Source organism: Erpetoichthys calabaricus, chromosome 15, assembly GCF_900747795.2.
Source record: "Erpetoichthys calabaricus chromosome 15, fErpCal1.3, whole genome shotgun sequence".
NCBI lineage: Eukaryota > Metazoa > Chordata > Cladistia > Polypteriformes > Polypteridae > Erpetoichthys > Erpetoichthys calabaricus.
In genome coordinates, this window is record NC_041408.2 from 31,203,551 (window position 1) to 31,225,232 (window position 21,682).

At 43.3% G+C, this 21,682-nt stretch overlaps 1 protein-coding gene and 1 long non-coding RNA gene across 3 annotated transcripts in view; one reads left to right on the plus strand and one right to left on the minus strand.

Annotated features, from left to right (window-relative positions):
- ugp2b (UDP-glucose pyrophosphorylase 2b) overlaps positions 1-5,415 on the plus strand; it is a 62,066-nt gene extending 56,651 nt beyond the window's left edge. For both annotated transcript variants that reach the window (XM_028820793.2, XM_028820792.2), the window contains exons 9-10: positions 1,850-1,954; positions 5,016-5,415. In XM_028820793.2, the coding sequence (XP_028676626.1) occupies positions 1,850-1,954; positions 5,016-5,123 (213 nt within the window). In that variant the 3' untranslated portion in view covers positions 5,124-5,415. The remainder of the gene's footprint in view (positions 1-1,849; positions 1,955-5,015) is intronic.
- On the minus strand, positions 160-21,682 carry LOC114666063 (uncharacterized). The gene is made up of 2 exons (XR_003718509.2): positions 21,022-21,682; positions 160-5,160 (listed from the first exon to the last, which is right to left on the minus strand). It is a non-coding gene; the product is annotated as an uncharacterized LOC114666063 (long non-coding RNA).

Sequence of the window (21,682 nt, forward strand, 5' to 3'; positions counted from 1 at the left end):
ATGACCATGCCAAGAACTTATAGTGGTCTGGTGCTGCTAAGATTCACACCGTTGAGAAGACTGTGATTTATTTATTTTTATGGTGGAGATTCTAGGGACGCACCAAGCCTTGGCATGACCCACACGCACTCACAAACAGAGACAAAAAGCCAACAGAAATAAAATAGCAAATAAAGAATATATTAACACTGATAATGAAAACAACAATCCCACCTCAGTTCCTTTTCCGCGATTTACAATAAACACGAAAACAAACCACAACAATAAACATTCACTGTAAAGTCCACGGGAAACGGCAACAGATGATGATGTGATGATGAAAATAGATAGTCCAGAGAGCAGCATGTTGAATGGGAATGTAAAGATAGTCCTACTGCTAGTTCCTGAAATGGTGAAGACGGGTGGACAGGATCAGGAGCGCTCCTTTCTTCACAGGATGGCCATAAATCCCCAGACAGTCCTCAGGCAGACAATCCAGACCCTGACCAAGAAACGATCCACAGGACAAATGAATAAGCACAGGTAACGCGACAGAATGCAGACAGACAGGAGCTTGAAACACAAAATACCTTTTTTTCCTTTTGGTCACTAGCCCCCTTTTTAAAGGCCGCACTGACCTCCTCTTTTGACCCCAACAGCCCCTGCACCCTCAGCAGAAGTCCAATCAGAGCCACTGCGGGGACTGCTGGGAGTTTCGCACTCTAGTAGCACCGCTACAGACTGAACCCATGTTTGCCTGTATTTTCTTTTCATATCACAAAGACATGCATATCAGCCGAATGTGGGACTAATTGCCCCCTAAATGAGTGTGAGTGTGTGCCCTGTAGACTTGAGTCGCTCGCCGTGACCCTGTAATGAGTAATGGATAAGACATATTGTACTTGGCAGTCTCTTGCTTTTGATCGCGTTTGTCAGCCATAAGACATTGTTTTGTGTTGTTAATCCCATCGAGAATTTCAGGGAGCAGGTATTTTTTTTTCTGTGTCAAGCTCGTTCTGATTGTTTGTTTGTTTTATTAGGCCTTTCATCGCGCTACTAAGATTATGAGTTAAGTATTTCAGGCTTGGCACATCGTTGCTCCGTTAAGAATTCTGATTATTCTGAAAGTGGTCAGCCAGTGTCTGTGTGGTCTACTTATTTTTCTGACATATTTAAAATAAATCTGAGCTGAAGTGCAGTTTTATTCAATGCCAGTAAAAAGCACAGTATTGATTCTGCTGTGTATGCAGTGGGTTCCGTAGAAGACGACTGATTTTTAATACAAGCGTGAATACATTTTGAAAAATGACAGTTGTACTTGTCGCTGAATGCTAATGGTATTGATGAGAAGGACAGAACGGTAAATCAAGCAGGTGAGGCACCATTGTTCAACCAGGTGATTCAAGGTGGACTAAATAAATGGACTAAAGAACGGCTTACAACGTGATCTATGGCAAAATATAATATTTGACATTAAAAATGTCGTCTTCATTTGCGTATTAAAATATTAAAAAGTGAGACAGTGCTGATACACACCTGCTGTGCATTTTTTTTTTTTTCTGACATCAGAGCACATCCAGAGATGCCAGAGCCAAGTTGATAGGAAAGAAAACAGGAGACCGAAACTTGGTGTTCTTATGCTATAATTAAAATATTGGGCAAGGAGAAAAAGCTATCGTAATATACTACCTGTGCAATGTCAATTGTTTGTATTAGCAATATGTCAGAAGAATGTATTTTTATTAAGAATAAAATCTAAGCCTAATTAGGCAGATGTGGGTATCGAATGTGGGTCCTGACGTGGATGCTGGTTTTCTTTCCTTCAATGGGCTTTCCTTGCTAACCATCACCCTTCGTTTTGCCTCTGTAGGTCCAGGATTATTTGCGACGGCTGGAGAGCATACCTGACATGCTTGAACTGGATCACCTCACTGTTTCAGGGGATGTAACTTTTGGGAAGAATGTTGGTCTTAAGGTACTAAGAGCTTATCTAAAGGCCTTGTTCGACGTGGTGCTGTTTGTGACATCGCCAGAGGTCAATTCTGTGTGTCTTAGGCATTCTAAAAATATTCAGTAGTCAACTTGCAGAAAGCACATTCAGGGATACCTGCTGGTAATTATTAGACTGTTTAGATCTTCAATTAACATACGAAAACGTTAATATTTTGGCTTTGACGATGTAGTAATACTCGATAGGTGTGGTATACACAGAAACTGTGCTTCAACATAACTTATTACTTCACAAAACCACAATTGGCTTGAATGTGCAAAAGGAGGCGATCGGCCTCAATCTGTGTGACCAGCATGTCCCGTCTTACTTGAAATACCGGAGAGGCTCGTAATGCTTGCATTGTGACAGCAACTCACGCACCATACAGGTGACCACACGTTACTCAAATATGTCTGCTGGCTTTTCTCTCCCTCATACTCTGCATACAGATATACTTAAAAGAGATTAGAAATACAAAAAAAGTCTGTAAGGCATTAAGTGTGGTAACAACAAGTATGAGCAACTAATTTGTCATAAATGCCGATGGTTGCTTGTTGCTCACACTGGTGTGCCCGCTCTTGTTGAACACAGCATTGGCCCTGGAGGACCCACCTCTCTTTAATTGGTGAAGATGGCCGCATTTCTTTTTAATTTTACCATTGAGTAACACTTTACAGCTTAGCCACGATCCTGTAGAACTCGGGTGTACCACCGCTGCCTGTCTGTACCTTTCTTAACATGCAGCTAAGCTTCTCTCAAGTTTGTGGAGCATTCTGATTTACTCAGGTTATGAAACATTGAGTTAAGGTGATTGCCTGCCATTCATTGCTGAAGTTGTCTGCACATTTGCCACGTAGCCTGCTGTTTCCCATGATTCTGTCTTCACAAGGCTTCAAGTGCACATCGCGCCCAGTGTCCCTGAAGTAGACTAAGAACGACTGAGAATGTCGTGTTTTCTGGTGGCTCACAAGTATCCAGTGTGAAAGCCCAAGATTTACAGACCGTGTTGGCGGCTACAGTGCTGTCCACAGCTACCAGGGAATGCAGAATAAGCGTGGGCAAGATGGAAAACTGGACATTTATTTCTGTTCCTAAGATATTGTACTGTAGAACTGTTTTGTACAATATTTAATACAATTACTTGAAGACCCCAGTTTTTCAAGTAGTGTGCCATGAGAACCACCCAGTTGTGCCATGGAAATAATAGCGTAGCTTACCTGGGTCTGAACCTGAGTGGGACAAGCTCGGTAGGTGATGGTGACCTGTCTGAGGAAGACAGGACTACCAGACTACCAGGAGAAGGTGGCATAAAAGCATCTCCGTGATCGCTCGGTTGCACACATGGAGCTCTTTAGACGCATCTCCAGGCTACTAGAGTCCATCTGCCAGGCTGTGTGGTTACCAGCAAGTCTCACAGGGCCAGTGGTTAGTGGGCATACAAGTTGCCCCTTAGCCAAAGAGGAGAGGGCAAAGGATCAATGCAGTTGAGAGATGCCACCAAAGTGCTCACCAAGTGTCGTGTCTGTGAGCAGTGATCTCGGAGCTGCTGTTTTACTGGCTTCTGTGGGAGTCTCGCCCCTTCAGACACTTGGGGTTAGTAAGAGAGTGGTGTCCCACCACGAAAAACAGATTGGGGAACGCTGCTGAAGGCAGTCGTCCATTTTATTGTACTTTACAAAGCGTATTTCACTCGCCATTGGTGTCTACACAGATGTAAGGCTGTCATGGTGACCAGAGGTCCATCTACTAAATACTGATGTGATTGATTAGTTTATAGGCGTTGCTGTAAAAAAGTGCCCATCAGTTTAACTTTTCGTGTTATCAGTATTGGGATGTAAGGCAGTCCAGGAGTTCAAGGCCACAGTGTTACTGAAGGGCTGGAGTAGATCTCCGTCTAGTTGAGAGTGGGCAGCTGGACCTGAAAGAGGCCCTCGACTCCCGGTCAGTACGACATGTCGCAGAGATTGAGAGCTTTGGAAGACGCATGCAGTGTCCAGATGTGCAAAGTTGATCGAGACCTGTGCATACAGGGCTGTCATGGTGGCCCTCTACTATGGCGATCACTTAGTTTTGTATTTCATATTTTTAATTCAGTTGGGCCACTTTTCTAGTTTGACATCAAAAAGTCTTCTTCTGTTGTTCAGTTTTTAAAAAGCCAAGTTAGAAGCACTCAGTGATGTACAAGAATAAAAAGTGAAAACTTCCAAGGGCTGAACTCTCCGTATAGGCAGTGTGTCCGTAGGGGCCTAGAGCCTCTGCCACCGTCTACCATTTCAGAAAACTCGCCTTCCACAATCCACTAAATGCTCTTTAAGAATGTCTAATCTAAAATACGACTAGACTTGCTCCATCACTCCACATGCAGTTCACATCTGGCTCACTTAGGGTTTTTGTAAAACGACACTTTTATTGTAACTCCGGCCATGTCGGACTCATTCAGAACGCTGTAGCCTCGGGCTGTGAGCCCGGCACACCCATCAAGTACGTCTGTATTGGTGACATCCATTTCTATTTGAAGCCATTGTCACGTAGGCAGATTTACAGGCCAAACCAGTGTAGCTGTTCCTGACTGGTAACGCTGTCCTGGGACGTTCACTAAATGTCACCTTCCCGCACTTGCAGTGCCATGGGACGTATTCTTTGTGTAAGACGAGGGTCTTCTGTGTAATTAATGTTTTTCAGAACTATGGCAGGCAAGAAGTCGCGCTAAGCGGTGGCCCATCAAGAGTGTGATGAGTGCAGAGAGCCCACCGAGGTCACTCTGAATCCGAGCCGCTGGCAGACACCTCTCGCGTGACTTTTTCTTTGTGAAATGCCTTAATATTTTTTAAGCAACAGGATTTTTTATAACTCGCATATTTAATAAAAAACCAAGAATATATTAACAGATCCATCCATTTTGTGAACTCCCATTATGGCAACTGGGACCCGTCCTGGTAGAAGCCAGTCCTAGGACTGGACATGAGTCTGTCACAGGGCAGATGTTTGGCGCCACTGCTGACACAACACGAACCCCCCTGTGCTTTTATTTTTTTTCTCTTTCCAGGGCACTGTCATCATCATTGCCAACCACGGTGACAGAATTGACATCCCGGCAGGAGCGGTGCTGGAGAACAAGATCGTCTCTGGTAACCTTCGCATCCTTGACCACTAAACACAGGACCGTCTGCTGACCTGGTGTGGATCATAGCCTGGAGTTTAATGTGCAGAAAGAAAAAAAAGAAAGAAAGAAACAAAGCATTCTGTGAATTTCAAATCTTTACTATTTATAAACAATTCAGTATTTTAAAATGTTGCTTCTGTAAAATACATCTTGTAACATAACATTAGCAGTTCGATACTGTATAGCAATAACGGTGTTTGAGATGGTTCCAGCTGTCAAGCCTGAGCCTAAGCTCACCTCTAGCACAGTCCTAAACTGTAATAAAATGTGCAATATTTATCGAGCGCTTGTGCTGGGTCTTTCTTGCTTGAACTTCTAAAGTGGAAAACCGAAGTCCAGGACGGGGCCTCGCCAGCCATATGCTCATCTGACTTTACAAATCCATGGCACTCTGGAGCCTATGATGGGCGCACGGCAGGAACTTACCCCGGGTGGGATCAAAGTTACACACACATGGCCAGTGGGAAGAAACTGGAGAGCCCATGGTGAGGATATGGGGCTCGGTGGGCCGCCATGCTGTCCAGGACTGTTCACTTGCTGCTTCCTAGAATTATTTGTACCTCTAAAATAAGGAGATTTACGAAAGCGCCCTCCTCGTTCCATTTGAGGTTTATTTGCGCTCGTCATTTTGTTGTCGTACTTGATGGGGTGGCACATGCACCGAGAGATTAGTCTGAGCTAAGAGCAGAGCGCCATAGTTGAGTCTCAAGGGGCTCCTTAGAATGCCATCTTTGATGGATGTGCGCGGACCTCAGCACTGAGCTCAAGGCAGGAACCAGCAGAGTCCATTCAGGATCGTCTGTCACAGGCCCTGGCACATTTCCTGCGCTGTGGACTTCACTTACATAATCTTAGCAAGTCGTTGGTATGAAGCCCGTCACGTAATGAGATGTGCCCGGTGCCTCAGGGCTGCGATCAACTCGAACCCGTTTGACTTTAGCCATAGGGGTGGCTCTGTGCATGAGAGCTGCAAGTACAACGCAAAGGGGCAGCGACGAGGAATAAGGAGTGAGGCGTCTTAGATCTCGCAAATGAGAGGCTCGTCTGTCCGAGGTCTCGAGTTCTACCACCACAGGAGCATTTGGCAAAGATTGAGGCTGAACCCGCTGCACCCGTTAACCCTTTGTACAGTGCCAGCTCCGTCAGGCAGCACAAAAAGGGGTGAGCTCGTCCTCACTGGGAGGTTGTCACCAGTAAGTAAATGTGACGAGATACTAGTCAGCAACCTCAGGTGGACAAGTCTGACCTACCCCACGACTCGACATGTCGCTTAATGTGACGTCAGCTTTAGCTGAACACCAACATCTATGGGTTGGAGAAGGAGAACTAGACTCAAAAAAAAAAATAATCAAAGAATGGGTACAACAAAACTGATTAAAACTGTAAAAAGCAACCCACCATTTGGACAGGCGCTAAACACACAAGTTCATGCCAAGACGGGGCACATTTTATTTACTTCCTTTATATTTCTGCCCAGATGGCATTTATACTTTGGAACAATGTCAATTTTAAAAGTTGTCTTAACTTTGCTTGATAACCTCCAGTGCTGTCACATCCAGACAGGTCAGCGAGCCTTGATAGGCAAACATGTTTAGCTGATGGCGGACCACCAGGATTGCTAAACACTGTTGGGCTGCCCTGTCCGCAGCGGGCCAATCACCGCCAAAGGCACAGCTCTGCCTGCTGGTTTGGGGTCACGGTCTCCTGGCTTTTGTATTAATTTGTAATCAAAATCAGAAAGTAAATATGTGAGTGAAGTGTTTTAAAGAATTTGATGAGGTGCCACACGAGAGCCTGGGAGTTCAGGGCGATGTTTGCTGCAGAATTGGCTGAGACGCAGGACGCAAAGGGTCACAGTGTGAGGAACACCATCAGGGGGTCACTGCTGTTTTTAATATTTATAAATGATTTGGATTAAGAATATAAGTAACAAACTGGTAAAGTTTGACAATAGTAACGAGAGGTGGACAGGCAGGTAATCTCAAATGTGTTATATCATTACAGAATAATAAATAATAATACATTTTATTTATATAGCGCCTTTCCCTTGCTCAAGGCACTTACAGAATAAATAAAGAACGGCAGAATATACAGTATATAGCATTGTACAAACCAGATAAATAAATAAAGAAGATTAAGACAGTGAATTCTGGAAAAAAAAACAGACAACATAATTGATGGTCTAGCACACACATACAGGTTACATGAGCATCTTGACAGAGAAGTAAACTGAGAGAAGGGTAATGAAGTCAAGTAGAGCTAAAAGCCTTCCTGAACAGATGAGTTTTGAGTTGTTTTTTAAAAGAATTCATGGAGTCAGCTGACCTGATTAATTTTGGTAGGTCATTCCAGAGTCTGGGCGCTATACAGCTGAAGGCCCTGTCACCCATGGAGTGTAGATTAGTGAGGGGCACAACAAGATTACCAGAATCAGAGGACCTTAGTGGGCGGGCAGGCACATAGTGATGGAGAAGGTCACTGATGTAGTTTGGCGCGAGGTTATTTAAGGCTTTGTAGGTTATTAGTAGGATTTTATATTCGATTCTGTAAGACACAGGGAGCCAGTGAAGACGGAGCAGGATGGGTGTGATGTGCTCGCTGCTGCTGGTTCGAGTAAGGACTCTTGCAGCTGAGTTTTGAATAAGCTGGAGCTGTGATATAAGATTAGAAGGGGCACCTGCCAGTAGGGAATTACAATAATCGATGCGGGATGTGATAAAAGCATGGACACGTTTCTCAGCATTAGAGAAGGAGAGGAAGGAGCGAACACGGGATATGTTACGGAGGTGAAAGTAAGAAAGTTTCTTAATGTGATTTATGTGGGTGGAATAAGTGAGGGAGGAATCAAAAATGACACCAAGATTTTTTACCGTAGAGGCAGGTCTGATGAGATCACCGCCAAGATGGACTGGGAAGGAGCTCATTTTATTAAGTTGCATTTTAGTCCCAATTTGCAGGAGTTCAGTTTTATTGCAATTTAATTTTAAAGAGTTCTGCTCCATCCAGGTTTTAATTTCACTAAGGCAGGTTGTGAGCTGAGAAAGCTCTGATGAAGTTCCACTTTTAACACTGAAGTTGAGTTGAGTATCATCTGCATAAAAATGATAACCCAGTCCATAGGTACGGATAATATGGCCAAGGGGAAGCATATAAATACAGAAAAGCAGAGGACCAAGGACAGAGCCTTGAGGGACTCCTTGTGTGACTGGCACGGAGTTGGATCTGCTGTTGCCAAGACTAACAAACTCTTGCCTATCAGTCAGATAGGACTTGAACCACTGGAGGGCAGTGCTAGAGATACCCAGCATGTTCTCCATTCTGGACAGTAGGATGTCATGTCTGACAGTGTCAAATGCTGCACTGAGGTCTAACAGAATTAATATGCTGGTTTGTCCAGAGTCTGCTGCCATAAGCAAATCATTGGTTACCCGTAGCAGAGCAGTTTCACAGCTGTGCCGCGCCCTGAATCCAGACTGAAAGGGTTCCATCAAATTATTAGAGGTTAGGTAATTGGTGAGTTGGGAAGCTACAACACGCTCAAGAACTTTTGACAGGAAAGGTAAGTGGGAAATAGGCCGGAAATTGTTAAGATTGTCAGCATCAAGACCAGACTTTTTTAACATTGGGGTTACAGAAGCGATTTTATAAGTGAGCGGCACAGAGCCAGTGTCAAGGGATGAGTTTATTATTGTTGTAACAGTCGGGATTATGGCATGAAGGCAGGATTTAAGTAGTGTGGTGGGGATGGGGTCCAGTACACAAGTAGTCGGCCTCATCTTACAAAGCAGGTTATTAACAAACGCAGATGTGACTGGTGAGAACTTAGAGAAGGAGCTGGATGGAGTGGGAAAACAGGGAGAGATATAAACAGATGATGTATTTATGTTAGTTGAATTATTTAGATCTTTAATTTTGTTACGGAAAAAGTGGAGGAATTCCTCACAGACTTCAGTAGAAGAGGTAGTTGGACCAGATGCAGGTGCGAGTAGTTTATTAACTACAGAGAACAAAACCCTTGGGTTATCATGGCCACTTTCTATTATTCTGCCATAATGGGTGTTCTTGGCAGAAGTTAGTGCTTCTCTGTAAGCTCTTTGGTGGTCAGAGAAAGCCTGGATGTGCACGGTGAGGCCAGTCTTACGTGACATTCTCTCAAGGCGTCGGCCAGCTGCTTTCATAGATCGCAATTCTGAGTTATACCAAGGAGCTGAGCGCTTAAAGGAAACCTCCTTATGTTTTAAAGGAGCTGTTTTATCTAATGCTGAGTGAAGGGCCGAGTTATAGTGGTCAACAAAACTATCTAGTGTTGGTGGAATAGGTGCAGACAGTAAAAGATCAGAAATGGATCCAGAAAGGACGAGGGACAGATATTTTTAAGGTTTCTGTAAGAAATTTGTTGTTTACAGGTAAGAGGTGGAAGAGGTAATGAGACAGTGAAAAATACTGCTTTATGGTCAGAGAGTCCCAAATCAGTGCTGTAAATGTTGGCAGCAGATAGTCCAGAAGAAAGATCAGATCCAATATATGACCGCCAGAGTGGGTTGGAAAATCAACATGTTGTGTCAAGTCAAAGCAGTCCAGTAAGGACAGGAATTCATTTCTCAGTTTAGATGTAGTAATGTCAATATGGATGTTGAAATCACCAAGAAGCATAATTCTCTGAGAGTAAGAGCTTAGGTGAGTCAAAAGTTCAATCAGATCGGATAAGAAGGATGCATTGTATTTTGGGGGACGATAGAGAACAATGAGTGAGACAGGACCTGATTCCGTTATTAGTTTAAGAGCCAGGCACTCAAAAGACAATGGGCAGTCAATTGGGATTCTTTTAATGTTTAAGTCTTCTCTGATAATTACTGCCAGCCCGCCGCCTTGTCTTGAGCTGCGAGGCTCTGTGTGGAAAGTGAAACCAATTGGAGTCGCCTCCGTGAGAGACGCAAATTCGTTCGGTTTTTGCCAAGTCTCCGTTAGACACAGAATATCAAGTTTGGTGTCAGTGATGAGTTCTGACAACACCAATGCTTTGCCATTAAGAGACCTCGAGTTAAACAGTGCAATATTAGTTAATGAGGCTTCATTCTGCACAGAGCCGCAATCAGGGTTTATTCCCACATAATGCAAATTTGGCACACCGACAATTCTATTTCCAGGGTCATGAGAAGGACGGCGTATTCCTGAGCAAATGCTGCCGGTGGTCTTTTCATTCGCAGCCCGGCGGTGGCGGCGACCTGACCCGCGATGTATATATTTCGGGCGCTGCAAAATACCGGCATCCTTTAGGATGTTGCAGTCAGACCATTTGCTCTGGACAAACTGTTTAATAAGAAGGAGTTTGTCATGAGAGTATTTTAGCATGATGCTGAGTAATACTTATCTGAATAGCAGTGGAGAAGCAGCACAGCACAGCGGAACCGGTAGGACAGGCGGGTGTGGTAGAGTAGGTGAGCGGCGATAGTAAAGCTGCAGAAAGCATAGCATGAGGAGGTAGCAGGAGTTGGAGGTTCCAATACACAGCCACAAACTGTAATGCTTGGTAATTTCAGGCGTGATCGCCCCAGAGCCAAAAGCCAGATTAATAAGAACATCAGATCAGTTCCCAGTCGTATAGTACTATAAGATGAAACGGGAGCAGATCAGCAAAGCGAATTTAATATAATCACGGAGACAGATCATCCCAAGGTCCTAGATTGCCAGGCACAAAGAAATGCTTGTAGGTTCTCGTCCCGTGATCCACAGACTCAGCTGTTCCCAGTCAAAGTAAAGTCCATAAAATCTGTAAATATAAGCCAAATCCATACAATTCGAGTCAGCTGTATCCACGAACTATACATACAATAAAAGAAATAAAACAAGCGTAAGAAAGTGTAGAATTAGGCGAATTTTGCGAAAAGTGTTGTTTACAGGGAGGAGCGGCAACAACATGCGTGCGCCAGCGTCCCCTCACCTGTTGTTCTAGAAGGACTTGGAGAGCATACAGGCCGGGGCAGATGAATTTAATGTCAGTAAATGTAAAGTATGAATACACAATGGGACGTCAGAGAATTGAGAGTCCATCTTATGAGAAGAATTTACAGTGCATCCAGAAAGTATTCACAGCACATCACTTTTTCCACATTTTGTTATGTTACAGCCTTATTCCACAATGGATTAAATTCATTTTTTTCCTCAGAATTCTACACACAACACCCCATAATGACAACATGAAAAAAGTTTACTTGAGGATTTTGCAAATTTATTAAAAATAAAGAAACTGAGACATCACATGTCCATAAGTATTCACAGCCTTTGCTCAATACTTTGTCGATGCTCCTTTGGCAGCAATTACAGCCTCAAGTCTTGTTGAATATGATGCCACAAGCTTGGCACACCTATCCTTGGCCAGTTTCGCCCATTCCTCTTTGCAGCACCTCTCAAGCTCCATCAGGTTGGATGGGAAGCGTCGGTGCACAGCCATTTTAAGATCTCTCCAGAGATGTTCAATCGGATTCAAGTCTGGGCCACTCAAGGACATTCACAGAGTTGTCCTGAAGCCACTCCTTTGATATCTTGGCTGTGTGCTTAGAGTCGTTGTCCTGCTGAAAGATGAACCGTCGCCCCAGTCTGAGGTCAAGAGCGCCCTGGAGCAGGTTTTCATCCAGGATGTCTCTGTACATTGCTGCAGTCACCTTTCCCTTTATCCTGACTAGTCTCCCAGTCCCTGCCGCTAAAAAACAACCCCACAGCATGATGCTGCCACCACCATGCTTCACTGTAGGGATGGTATTGGCCTGGTGATGAGCAGTGCCTGGTTTCCTCCAAACGTGATGCCTGTCATTCACACCAAAGAGTTCAATCTTTGTCTCATCAGACCAGTTTTGGCAAACTCCAGGTGGGCTGCCATGTGCCTTTTACTGAGGAGTGGCTTCCGTCTGGCCACTCTACCATACAGGCCTGATTGGTGGATTGCTGCAGAGATGGTTGTCCTTCTGGAAGGTTCTCCTCTCTCCACAGAGGACCTCTGGAGCTCTGACAGAGTGACCATCGGGTTCTTGGTCACCTCCCTGACTAAGGCCCTTCTCCCCCAATCGCTCAGTTTAGATGGCCGGCCAGCTCTATGAAGAGTCCTGGTGGTTTCGAACTTCTTCCACTTACGGATGATGGAGGCCACTGTGCTCATTGGGACCTTCAAAGCAGCAGATATTTTTCTGTAGCCTTCCCCAGATTTGTGCCTCGAGACATTCCTGTCTAAAGAGGTCTACAGACAATTCCTTTGACTTCATGCTTGGTTTGTGCTCTGACATGAACTGTCAACTGTGGGACCTTCTATAGACAGGTGTGTGCCTTTCCAAATCATGTCCAGTCAACTGAATTTACCACAGGTGGACTCCAATTAAGCTGCAGAAACATCTCAAGGATGATCAGGGGAAACAGGATGCACCTGAGCTCAATTTGGAGCTTCATGGCAAAGGCTGTGAATACTTATGTACATGTGCTTTCTCAGTTTTTTATTTTTAATAAATTTGCAAAAACCTCAAGTAAACTTTTTTCACGTTGTCATTATGGGGTGTTGTGTGTAGAATTCTGAGGAAAAAAATGAATTTTAATCCATTTTGGAATAAGGCTGTAACATAACAAAATATGGAAAAAGTGATGCGCTGTGAATACTTTCTGGATGCACTGTAGCAGTCATAGTGGACTCTAAGCTATCGACTTCCAGACTGTGTTAAGAAGCCATTAAGAAGGCTAACAGAATGTCAGGTTATATAGCGCCCTGCTGAGTGGAGTACAAGTCCAAGGAGGTTCTGCTTATCCTTTATGACACACTGGTGAGGCCTCATCTTGAGTACTGTGTGCAGTTTTGCTCTCCAGACTACAAAAAGGACATAGCAGCGCTAGAAAAGGTCCAGAGAAGACCAACTAGGCTGATTCCAGGCCTACAGAGGATGAGTTCTGAGGAAAGATTAAAAGAGCTGAGCCTTTACAGTTTAAGCTAAAGAAGATTAAGAGGTGACCTGATTGAAGTGTTTAAAATTATGAAGGGAATTAGTCCAGTGGATCGAGACGGTTATTTAAAATGAGTTCATCAAGAACACGGGGACGCAGTTGGAAACTTGTTAAGAGTAAATTTTGCACAAACGTTAGGAAGTTTTTCTTTACACAAAGAACCAGAGACACTTGGAATAAACGACCAAGTAGTGTGGTGGACAGTAAGACTTTAGGGATTTTCAAAACTCGACTTGATGTTGTCGTAGAAGATTTATGTGGATAGGACTGGCGAGCTTTGTTGGGCTGAATGGCCTGTTCTCGTCTCAATCACTGTAATCTTCTAAAATATCCACATCTTATTTAATTAAATTTGACACACATTTCAGAGAAGTACTAAAAGGTAGTTTTAAGAAAAAGAAACAACATAAAATCGTGTTAGCAAAGCCCAACTGGATGGTCACTTTTTCCCTTTTATTCTTCACATTTTTACAAGACCTGCTCCTCTTTCTGTCACCCAGCTGTTCTCCACACATGTAGAGCCAGCAGGTCTTTGGCAGGCACATCAGCGCCATCTCCTGTCCAGAAGCATACAACACAACTGCCTATGCAGGCGTCAAGCTTCACCTTTCAAACATTTGTATTCATTTGGTGCATATCCGTACAGATCGCCCCACTCATGTATACTTTTATTGATGTGTTTTAGAATTACTTTACACGTTGGCTTATTTTTGTTACTTCACCCAATGCAGATTTACGATGGCAGTGTGGTGGAGCGGTTTAGGCCAGGGGTAGGCAACGTCGGTCCTGGAGTGCCACAGTATGTGCAGGTTTTTGTTCCAACCCAGTTCCTTAACGAGAACTCAATTATTGCTGAAGAAGCACATATTGCTTAAGTGACATTTTAATGCTTCATTTTAGTGGTCTCGCTTGTTAAGGTTCTCCAACCTTAATTGCTTATTTCAATCTTAAACTGCTGCATTCAGTGTTTTAATTGCTCCTTATTAGCAATAAGATGTAAAAGACAAAGCAGCCAGCAGTTCTCCAGCTAGCTTTTTTCCAATTACATCTGTGTGTGTTCATCATGCACGGTTTGATTTAATAAAACTTAATAGAAAAATGTGACAGACTGAAAATGATCTGTTTTAGGCTTCATATCATTTGGATGATATCCTTGGAAAGGAAAAAAATCTACGATATAAGAGCCTTACATTGCACAGACTAACAAGCCATAAAATTAAATAAGGTCTGAGATTGGCAATGATTGGTTTCTAATTAAGCAATTGGGTTGGAATGAAAACCTGTAGCCACTGCGGCTCACCAGGACCGACATTGCCTACCCCTGTTTTACATCTTATTGCTAATAAGGAGCAATTAAAACACTGAATGCAGCAGTTTAAGATTGAAATAAGCAATTAAGGTTGGAGAACCTTAACAAGCGAGACCACTAAAATGAAGCATTAAAATGTCACTTAAGCAATATGTGCTTCATCAGCAATAATTGAGTTCTCGTTAAGGAACTGGGTTGGAACAAAAACCTGCACATACTGTGGCACTCCAGGACCGACGTTGCCTACCCCTGGTTTAGGCTTTGGCCTTCAAACCTTGAGCTTCTGGGTTCAACTCCTGCTGCTGCCACCACTTTGTGACCCTGAGCACGTCACTTGACCTGCGTGTGCTCCAATTGGAAAACCAAAAACAAATGGAACCACGTGTATCATAAATGGTGCAAGTCGCCAAATAAGTAAATGGAAATAAGATGGCAACATGTGGTACTGGGTGGCTGAAGAGACAGGAGAAAAGAAAAAATTCACTCTGGATGTCTCCAATAAAAATGTGGGGAACGACAATCAGGAAGTCTGGAAAGTGAAGGACCTCATTGCTTACCTTGTAAATGTCCTTTGAAGGCTTTCATTACCAAATTTGATGATTTTACCCAAAATTCATGTTGTTCTATACCAGAGAGGAGAAAAGGATTATCTTTGAGAACAATCGCATATGAAGTTCGTTTGTGTGGTGGCAGCTGAGATGACAGACGTGTCCAGCGATGGCTAACCAGTTAAGTTGAGGCTCGCGCCCAAAGGTCTTAGCCACATGTACAGCTCCTCTTAGGATGGGGACGGAAAATTTAAAACTATGTATCTACGTGGTTGGTGCGTGTGTGTGTGTGTGTGTCCTACATAATCCGACACCCTTTGATGAACTCGGAGCAGGCTTAACCCAGCAGTTTCTGGAAATCTCAGGAAAACAAGGAACCATTGCAACGTTTCAACTGGAAAAGCCCAAGAAGCACTTCGAGGGGCAGGTAAAACCATTTGACGCTCTTCACTTCAGGATCTTCTAAATGTACAGTCTGTCAGTACAATCCCAGACCGTTTGACCAATCGCAACCAAACTTTGCATAGTTGTTCTCTAGGACCATATGGTCAAGACAGATTACTTTGGAACCCAAAAATTTGACCCTGGAGGTCCCAGTGGCTTAGCAGACAAAATTACCAGCACATAACACCACATCACTGGGTAAGGGCACCATCTGTTTCGATCTGCTGTAATACACAAAGGAGCATTGTGTGCTTCTGCAGGGGCTGATGGGTGAGCACACCACAGAGAAGAATCAAAGGCCAGTTGTTTAACTCCTGGGCTGCCGGCTTTTCTTCATAATGTAAGCACTTTGAACGAAGCGAAACATGGCAGCCTTCATGGTTACAACCCAGCAAGGAGTTCCAGAAATTCTGGAATCCACTCAGATCCAAAAAGAACAAACTGTCACCTCATGAGAGCAGAGACATTGACGGAGGGACGGTGCGGATGACAGCCAGCAAGCACAACAGGGTCACCACTTAAACCTCTGCATTCTGCAAGTACAGTTGTGCTTGAAAGTTTGTGAACCCTTTAGAATTTTCTATATTTCTGCATAAATATGACCTAAAACATCATCCGATTTTCACTCAAGGCCTAAAAGTAGATAAAGAGAAACCAGTTAAACAACCGAGACAAAAATATTATATTTGGTCATTTATTTATTAAGGAAAATGATTGAATATTACATTTTTGTGAGTGGCAAAAGTATGTGAACCTTTGCTTTCAGTATCTGGTGTGATCCCCTTTGCAGCAATAACTGCAACTAAATGTTTCTGGTAACTGTTGATCAGTCCTGCACACTGGCTTGGAGGAATTTTAGCCCATTCCTCCGTACAGAACAGCTTCAACTCTGGGATGTTGGTGGGTTTCCTCACATTAACTGCTCACTTCAGGTCCTTCCACAACATTTCGATTGGATTAAGGTCAGGACTTGGCCATTCCAAAACATTAACTTTATTCTTCTTTAACCATTCTTTGGTAGAACGACTTGTGTGCTTAGGGTCGTTGTCTTGCTGCATGACCCACCTTCTCTTGAGATTCAGTTCATGGACAGATGTCCTGACATTTTCCATTAGAATTCTGTGATATAATTCAGAATTCATTGTTCCATCAATGAAGGCAAGCCATCCTGGCCCAGATGCAGCAAAACCGGCCCAAACCATGATACTACAACCACCATGTTTCACAGATGGGATAAGGTTCTTATGCTGGAATGCAGTGTTTTCCTTTCTCCAAACATAACGCTTTTCATTTAAACCAAAAAGTTCTATTTTGGTCTCATCCGTCCACAAAACATTCTTCTAATAGTCTTCTGGTTTGTCCACATGATCTTTAGCAAACTGCAGATGAGCAGCAATGTTTTTTTTGGAGAGCAGTGGCTTTCTCCTTGTAACCCTGTCATGCACACCATTGTTGTTGAGTGTTCTCCTGATGGTGGACTCATGAACATGAACATTAGCCAATGTGAGAGAAGCCTTCCGTTGCTTAGAAGTTACCCTGGGGTCCTTAGTGACCTCGCCGACTATTACACGCCTTGCTCTTGGAGTGATCTTTGTTGGTCGACCACTCCTGGAGAGGGTAACAATGGTCTTGAATTTCCTCCATTTGTACACAATCTGTCTGACTGTGGATTGGTGGAGTCCAAACTCTTCAGAGATGGTTTTGTAACCTTTTTCTGCCTGATGAGCATCAACAACTCTTTTTTTCAGAGGTCCTCAGAAATCTCCTTTGTTCGTGCCATGATACACTTCCACAAACGTGTTGTGAAGAGCAGACTTTGATAGATCCTGTTCTTTAAATAACACAGGGTGCCTACTCACGCCTGATTGTCATCCCATTGATTGAAAACACCTGACTCGAACTTCACCTTCAAACTAACTGCTAATCCTAGAGGTTCACATACTTTTGCCACTCACAAATAGATAGATAGATAGATAGATAGATAGATAGATAGATAGATAGATAGATAGATAGATAGATACTTTATTAATCCCGATGGGAAATTCACATTCTTCAGCAGCAGCATACTGATACAATAAATAATATTAAATTAAAGAATGATAATAATACAGGTGAAAAAAATATGTAATATTCGATCATTTTCCTTAATAAATAAATGACCAAGTATAATATTTTTGTCTCATTTGTTTAACTGGGTTCTCTTGATCTACTTTAAGGACTTGAGTGAAAATCTGATGATGTTTTAGGTCATATTTATGCAGAAATACAGAAAATTCTAAAGGGTTCACAAACTTTCAAGCACCTGGACAACAGCGGGTACTTCGGCCAGTTTTAAATATTTGAAAGCCCGACTAGGGTCTGACTGAGGACTGGAAAAGATCATGCGAATGAGTGGCTGTGCAGAAGTAAAGCGCTGGCCACTACTCGGTCAAACGACAGACAATAAGAGAAGCTTTGCTGAAGTCTCCTGGCTTATTCATGATTAGCGTGAAGTAACGGGCATTGAACATCACACGTCAGCCATGACATTTCTTTGATTTAATTTTGGTGCTGGAGGGCGCAGGTGAGAATTTCAGACTCTGTCCACGTGATGATACTACTACTGAAAGGTCCGCAATCTCGTTTATTTTTCAAGATTCACCACTCTGGGGTTGTTGCGTCTCTTTAATTCTTGCTTATCCTTACTCTCTTGACTTTTTTTCTGCGTCTTTTTGCTTTCCTTTCTTGTATTTCGATGGTCTCTTTCTAGTTACTTGTTACCTCATCTTGACTTTTTTTTCTAAACTCTGCTTTCTTCACTCGTCCCTCCTTCCTGCTTTACTTCGTTGTATTTAGTGATAATACCGGAGTACCTCTTAACTTTCTTTCACTTCTTCTTTTCTCCTATAAATAAGAAGAAAGCTGCTGTTTAATTTGAATGGTAATGGCAGCCGGGTGGTGTTGTGTGCGCCCGCTACGAACTTTACTTGTTCCTAAACTGTGATTCAGTCCTCCTGACGGGTTTGCTGGTTTCATCTTGGCCAGCGCCATTTAACTGTGACCGATGCGGTCTTGTCAGACATCTAAAGTGCATTCCAAAGAGGCCGGTGGGTGCAGCAGAAAGTCTCAAGTGCCAAATGAAAGAGGGCACCTGCACCGTGTCCTTCATGTCATGGAGGGAACAATACATAAAAAAAGAACATCAGGACAACACCTAAAGGTGGGTAGAAGTTGGGTGATGCATGATGAGCTGACAAATCGACAAGAGAACGGCCAAGTCAGGGAGAAGACCTCCGTCCTGCTGAGATGCGGTGGGACAACCTGAAGAGAGCAGGAATTCCAAAGTGAAATACCAAATTAACTTCAGTTAGGCGTGCACTCTGTGTGCTGCTGTGACACCCCGTGTAGTGGGAAATAAAAACACCAGCATACACTCTGGATGTCTAGTAAATGGGACCGAGCGTGACCAGGAGAGATACGGACACAAAAAGGGTTGGGTTTTTTGAAAAAAATACAGTGAAATTTTTATTTACAGGTGCACTTAAAAAAACGGACATTATAAATTAAACAGTTCGATACCACTAAGGACACACAAAAACAGTCAGCAAGTAAATCCCAAAATAGTGGCTATAAAATGTAGTAGTCATGGTGTTGCATTGCAGACCCAACAACAGAAATATTCAAAATACTAAATGTGTATATACAAAAATCAACAGTGCACCATTTAAAACCACAACCCACAATAAATACCTCCAAACAACAAAAATTACTACAGAGATATTTATATCTATATACAGGAACAAATATTTACAAAAATAAACAAAGCACAAGCCGCAATGATTGGTAATTTCGTCAAATTGTTCTGCCTAGTACCTTTCTCCTAGAGGGTCTAATCAGAAAAGCACCCCGCTCTGGGGCAATGAGTTTCTTTTATATTCGGCGCCCTTGTACCGACCAATTAAACTGTCCAACGTCATCCCTATAACCGCGCGATGACGAGAACTCGTCGGCGAGAAGTGGCGTCTCTTGCCCTGCAAAAATGCTATAATAAATCGAGCAGCCGGCGCGCGCGTGCGCATATCTGTGCCGGCTTTTGAGACATCAACTGCGCTTCTGCCTTAAAGCAACGGAAGCACTTTAAATATTCACGTCCTTACCCTTGAGCTACTGCCTAAACAACTACTTACATGGGATCCCTTTTTCTCAACCGCGGTAAACTAACACTATGACGCTTCACCCTTTCTTTTACTCTTTTGGTGTCGCGGGAGGCACAAGCAGGACTGGAGGACCGACAATGCCATCCCGGCCGGTAAATGGCAAGGCTGTCTCACCAGTCTATCCGAGACCTACCGCAACACTCTCCAAAAGGTGCTAATAAGGTCTGTGAAGATATCTATCTGCAATAGTATAAGAAAGGAATAAGGCAAGTTTCCTTTCTTTGTACTTTAACTTTTTATTACAAACAAATGCCTCTCCACTGCAGAGGACACTTGACAGATTTTATTTAATTCTAGGTAATGCCAGTAAGGCTCATTACCACAGCTACCACAATGGATTTGAAATGAAGAAATTATTACATGATGGAAGTGCAGGCTTTCAGCTTTAATTCAAAGGGTTTCACAGAAATATTGTATGAGCCATTTAGGAATGACAGCCATAACTCAATAGTATTTGGACATTTGACTGACAAGCTGTCCCATAGCTCGGTGGGAGCAGGTCCCTCATTATTCCATTAACTATTAAGCAGATAGAAGGTCTAGAATTGATTACAAGTGTGGAATTTAAATTTGGAAGTTGTCACTGTGAACTCTCAATGTGAGGTCCAAAGAGCGGACCATACAAGTGAAAACAGGCCATCATTAGGCTGAGAAATCAACAAACCCTTTAGAGAGACGGCAGAAACACCAGGAGTGGTCGCATCAACCAGCCGCTCCATTCTTAAAGAGTAAGGACACACGATCTGAACACTCCTCCCATGTCTAATCAGCACCTGCTACAGTAAATGTGTGGTGGAGGTTCCTGCTGTTAAAATGGCGTATGATCCTTCAATGCAGTAAGTCCTCACTTGCTGCGGCTCCCTTAACCACAATTACAGCATAAAAAGTGAAACCCGTTTTGTAAAACCCACTGAAGTTTCGGTATTTGTGGTTTCCACTCCTGCAGAGTTTTTCAGAAACGGCCCCTGCGGATAATGAGAGTCGAGTGTGGGCTGTGAATGGTCAAATGATATGTTCACTACTGACCAGAAGTCCGATGGTTTGTGTGTTATTAGTTAGTTTGTCTTGTAGTGGTCCAGTGCCGCTAAGATTCACACCGTCAAGATGACGGTGATTTATTTATTTTTATAGAGGATCCTAGGGACGCTCCCAGCCTTAGCCCGACCCGCACACATTCACAAACAAGAGACAAAATAAAGCACACTGGGAACGAACAACAATTAAAGAATATAATAAAATTAAACAATATAAATGAAAACAATAACACCACCCCAGTGCCCCTATGGCGATATTACATTAACACAACTCCAGACAGCAAAGTCCAAGGAATACCACACCAGATGTAATGAGAGATGACGAGAGCAAAGTCCGGAGATCTGCACGCTGAAAGGGAATGAGAAAAACAAACCTACCGGTAGACACTGTAAGGGTGAGGACAGATGGGAGGACGTTCAGAGCGCTCCTATATTTGCGGGAAAGCCATGAATCCACAATCAGTCCTCAGCACACTGGTAGACAGAAGACGACCCAGACCCCAACAACGAATACAATCCAGGACACAGCGACTAAATATGGCGTAAGTAACAGAAGGCAGTCCGACAGGTAAACGAAACACTAAATACAACAACAAAAAAACACGCCTCACCTTTCGGACACCTGCCCTTCTTTTAAACCCCTCTGGCCACCTTCGACCTCCAACAGCCCCTGCAGGGACTGCTGGGAGATGCAGTTTTAACTAGTAGTAGCACTGCTACAGTCTATTGTTCCATAATAGTACTCTTAGGAATAACTCATGCAGAAATCCATTTAATTTCAAAGGATTCGCATTTTCTTGCAACTGTTTATCACCTTGTGTCAACTTTGTTCTCGGCCTTCTTTCTACAATTCAACTTCGGCTGCCACATTTCAAAGACTGCTAACATTGTTTGGAAAAAAGTGAAGATCATAACTACCATGAAGAGCAGGCCCAGATCAGAGCATCAGGAGATCCTAAACAATACCAAGAACATTAAATACAATGGAGAAGAACTTCCCAGTCTAAACGTCAAAGCTTACGCAACTGAACCGTGCACA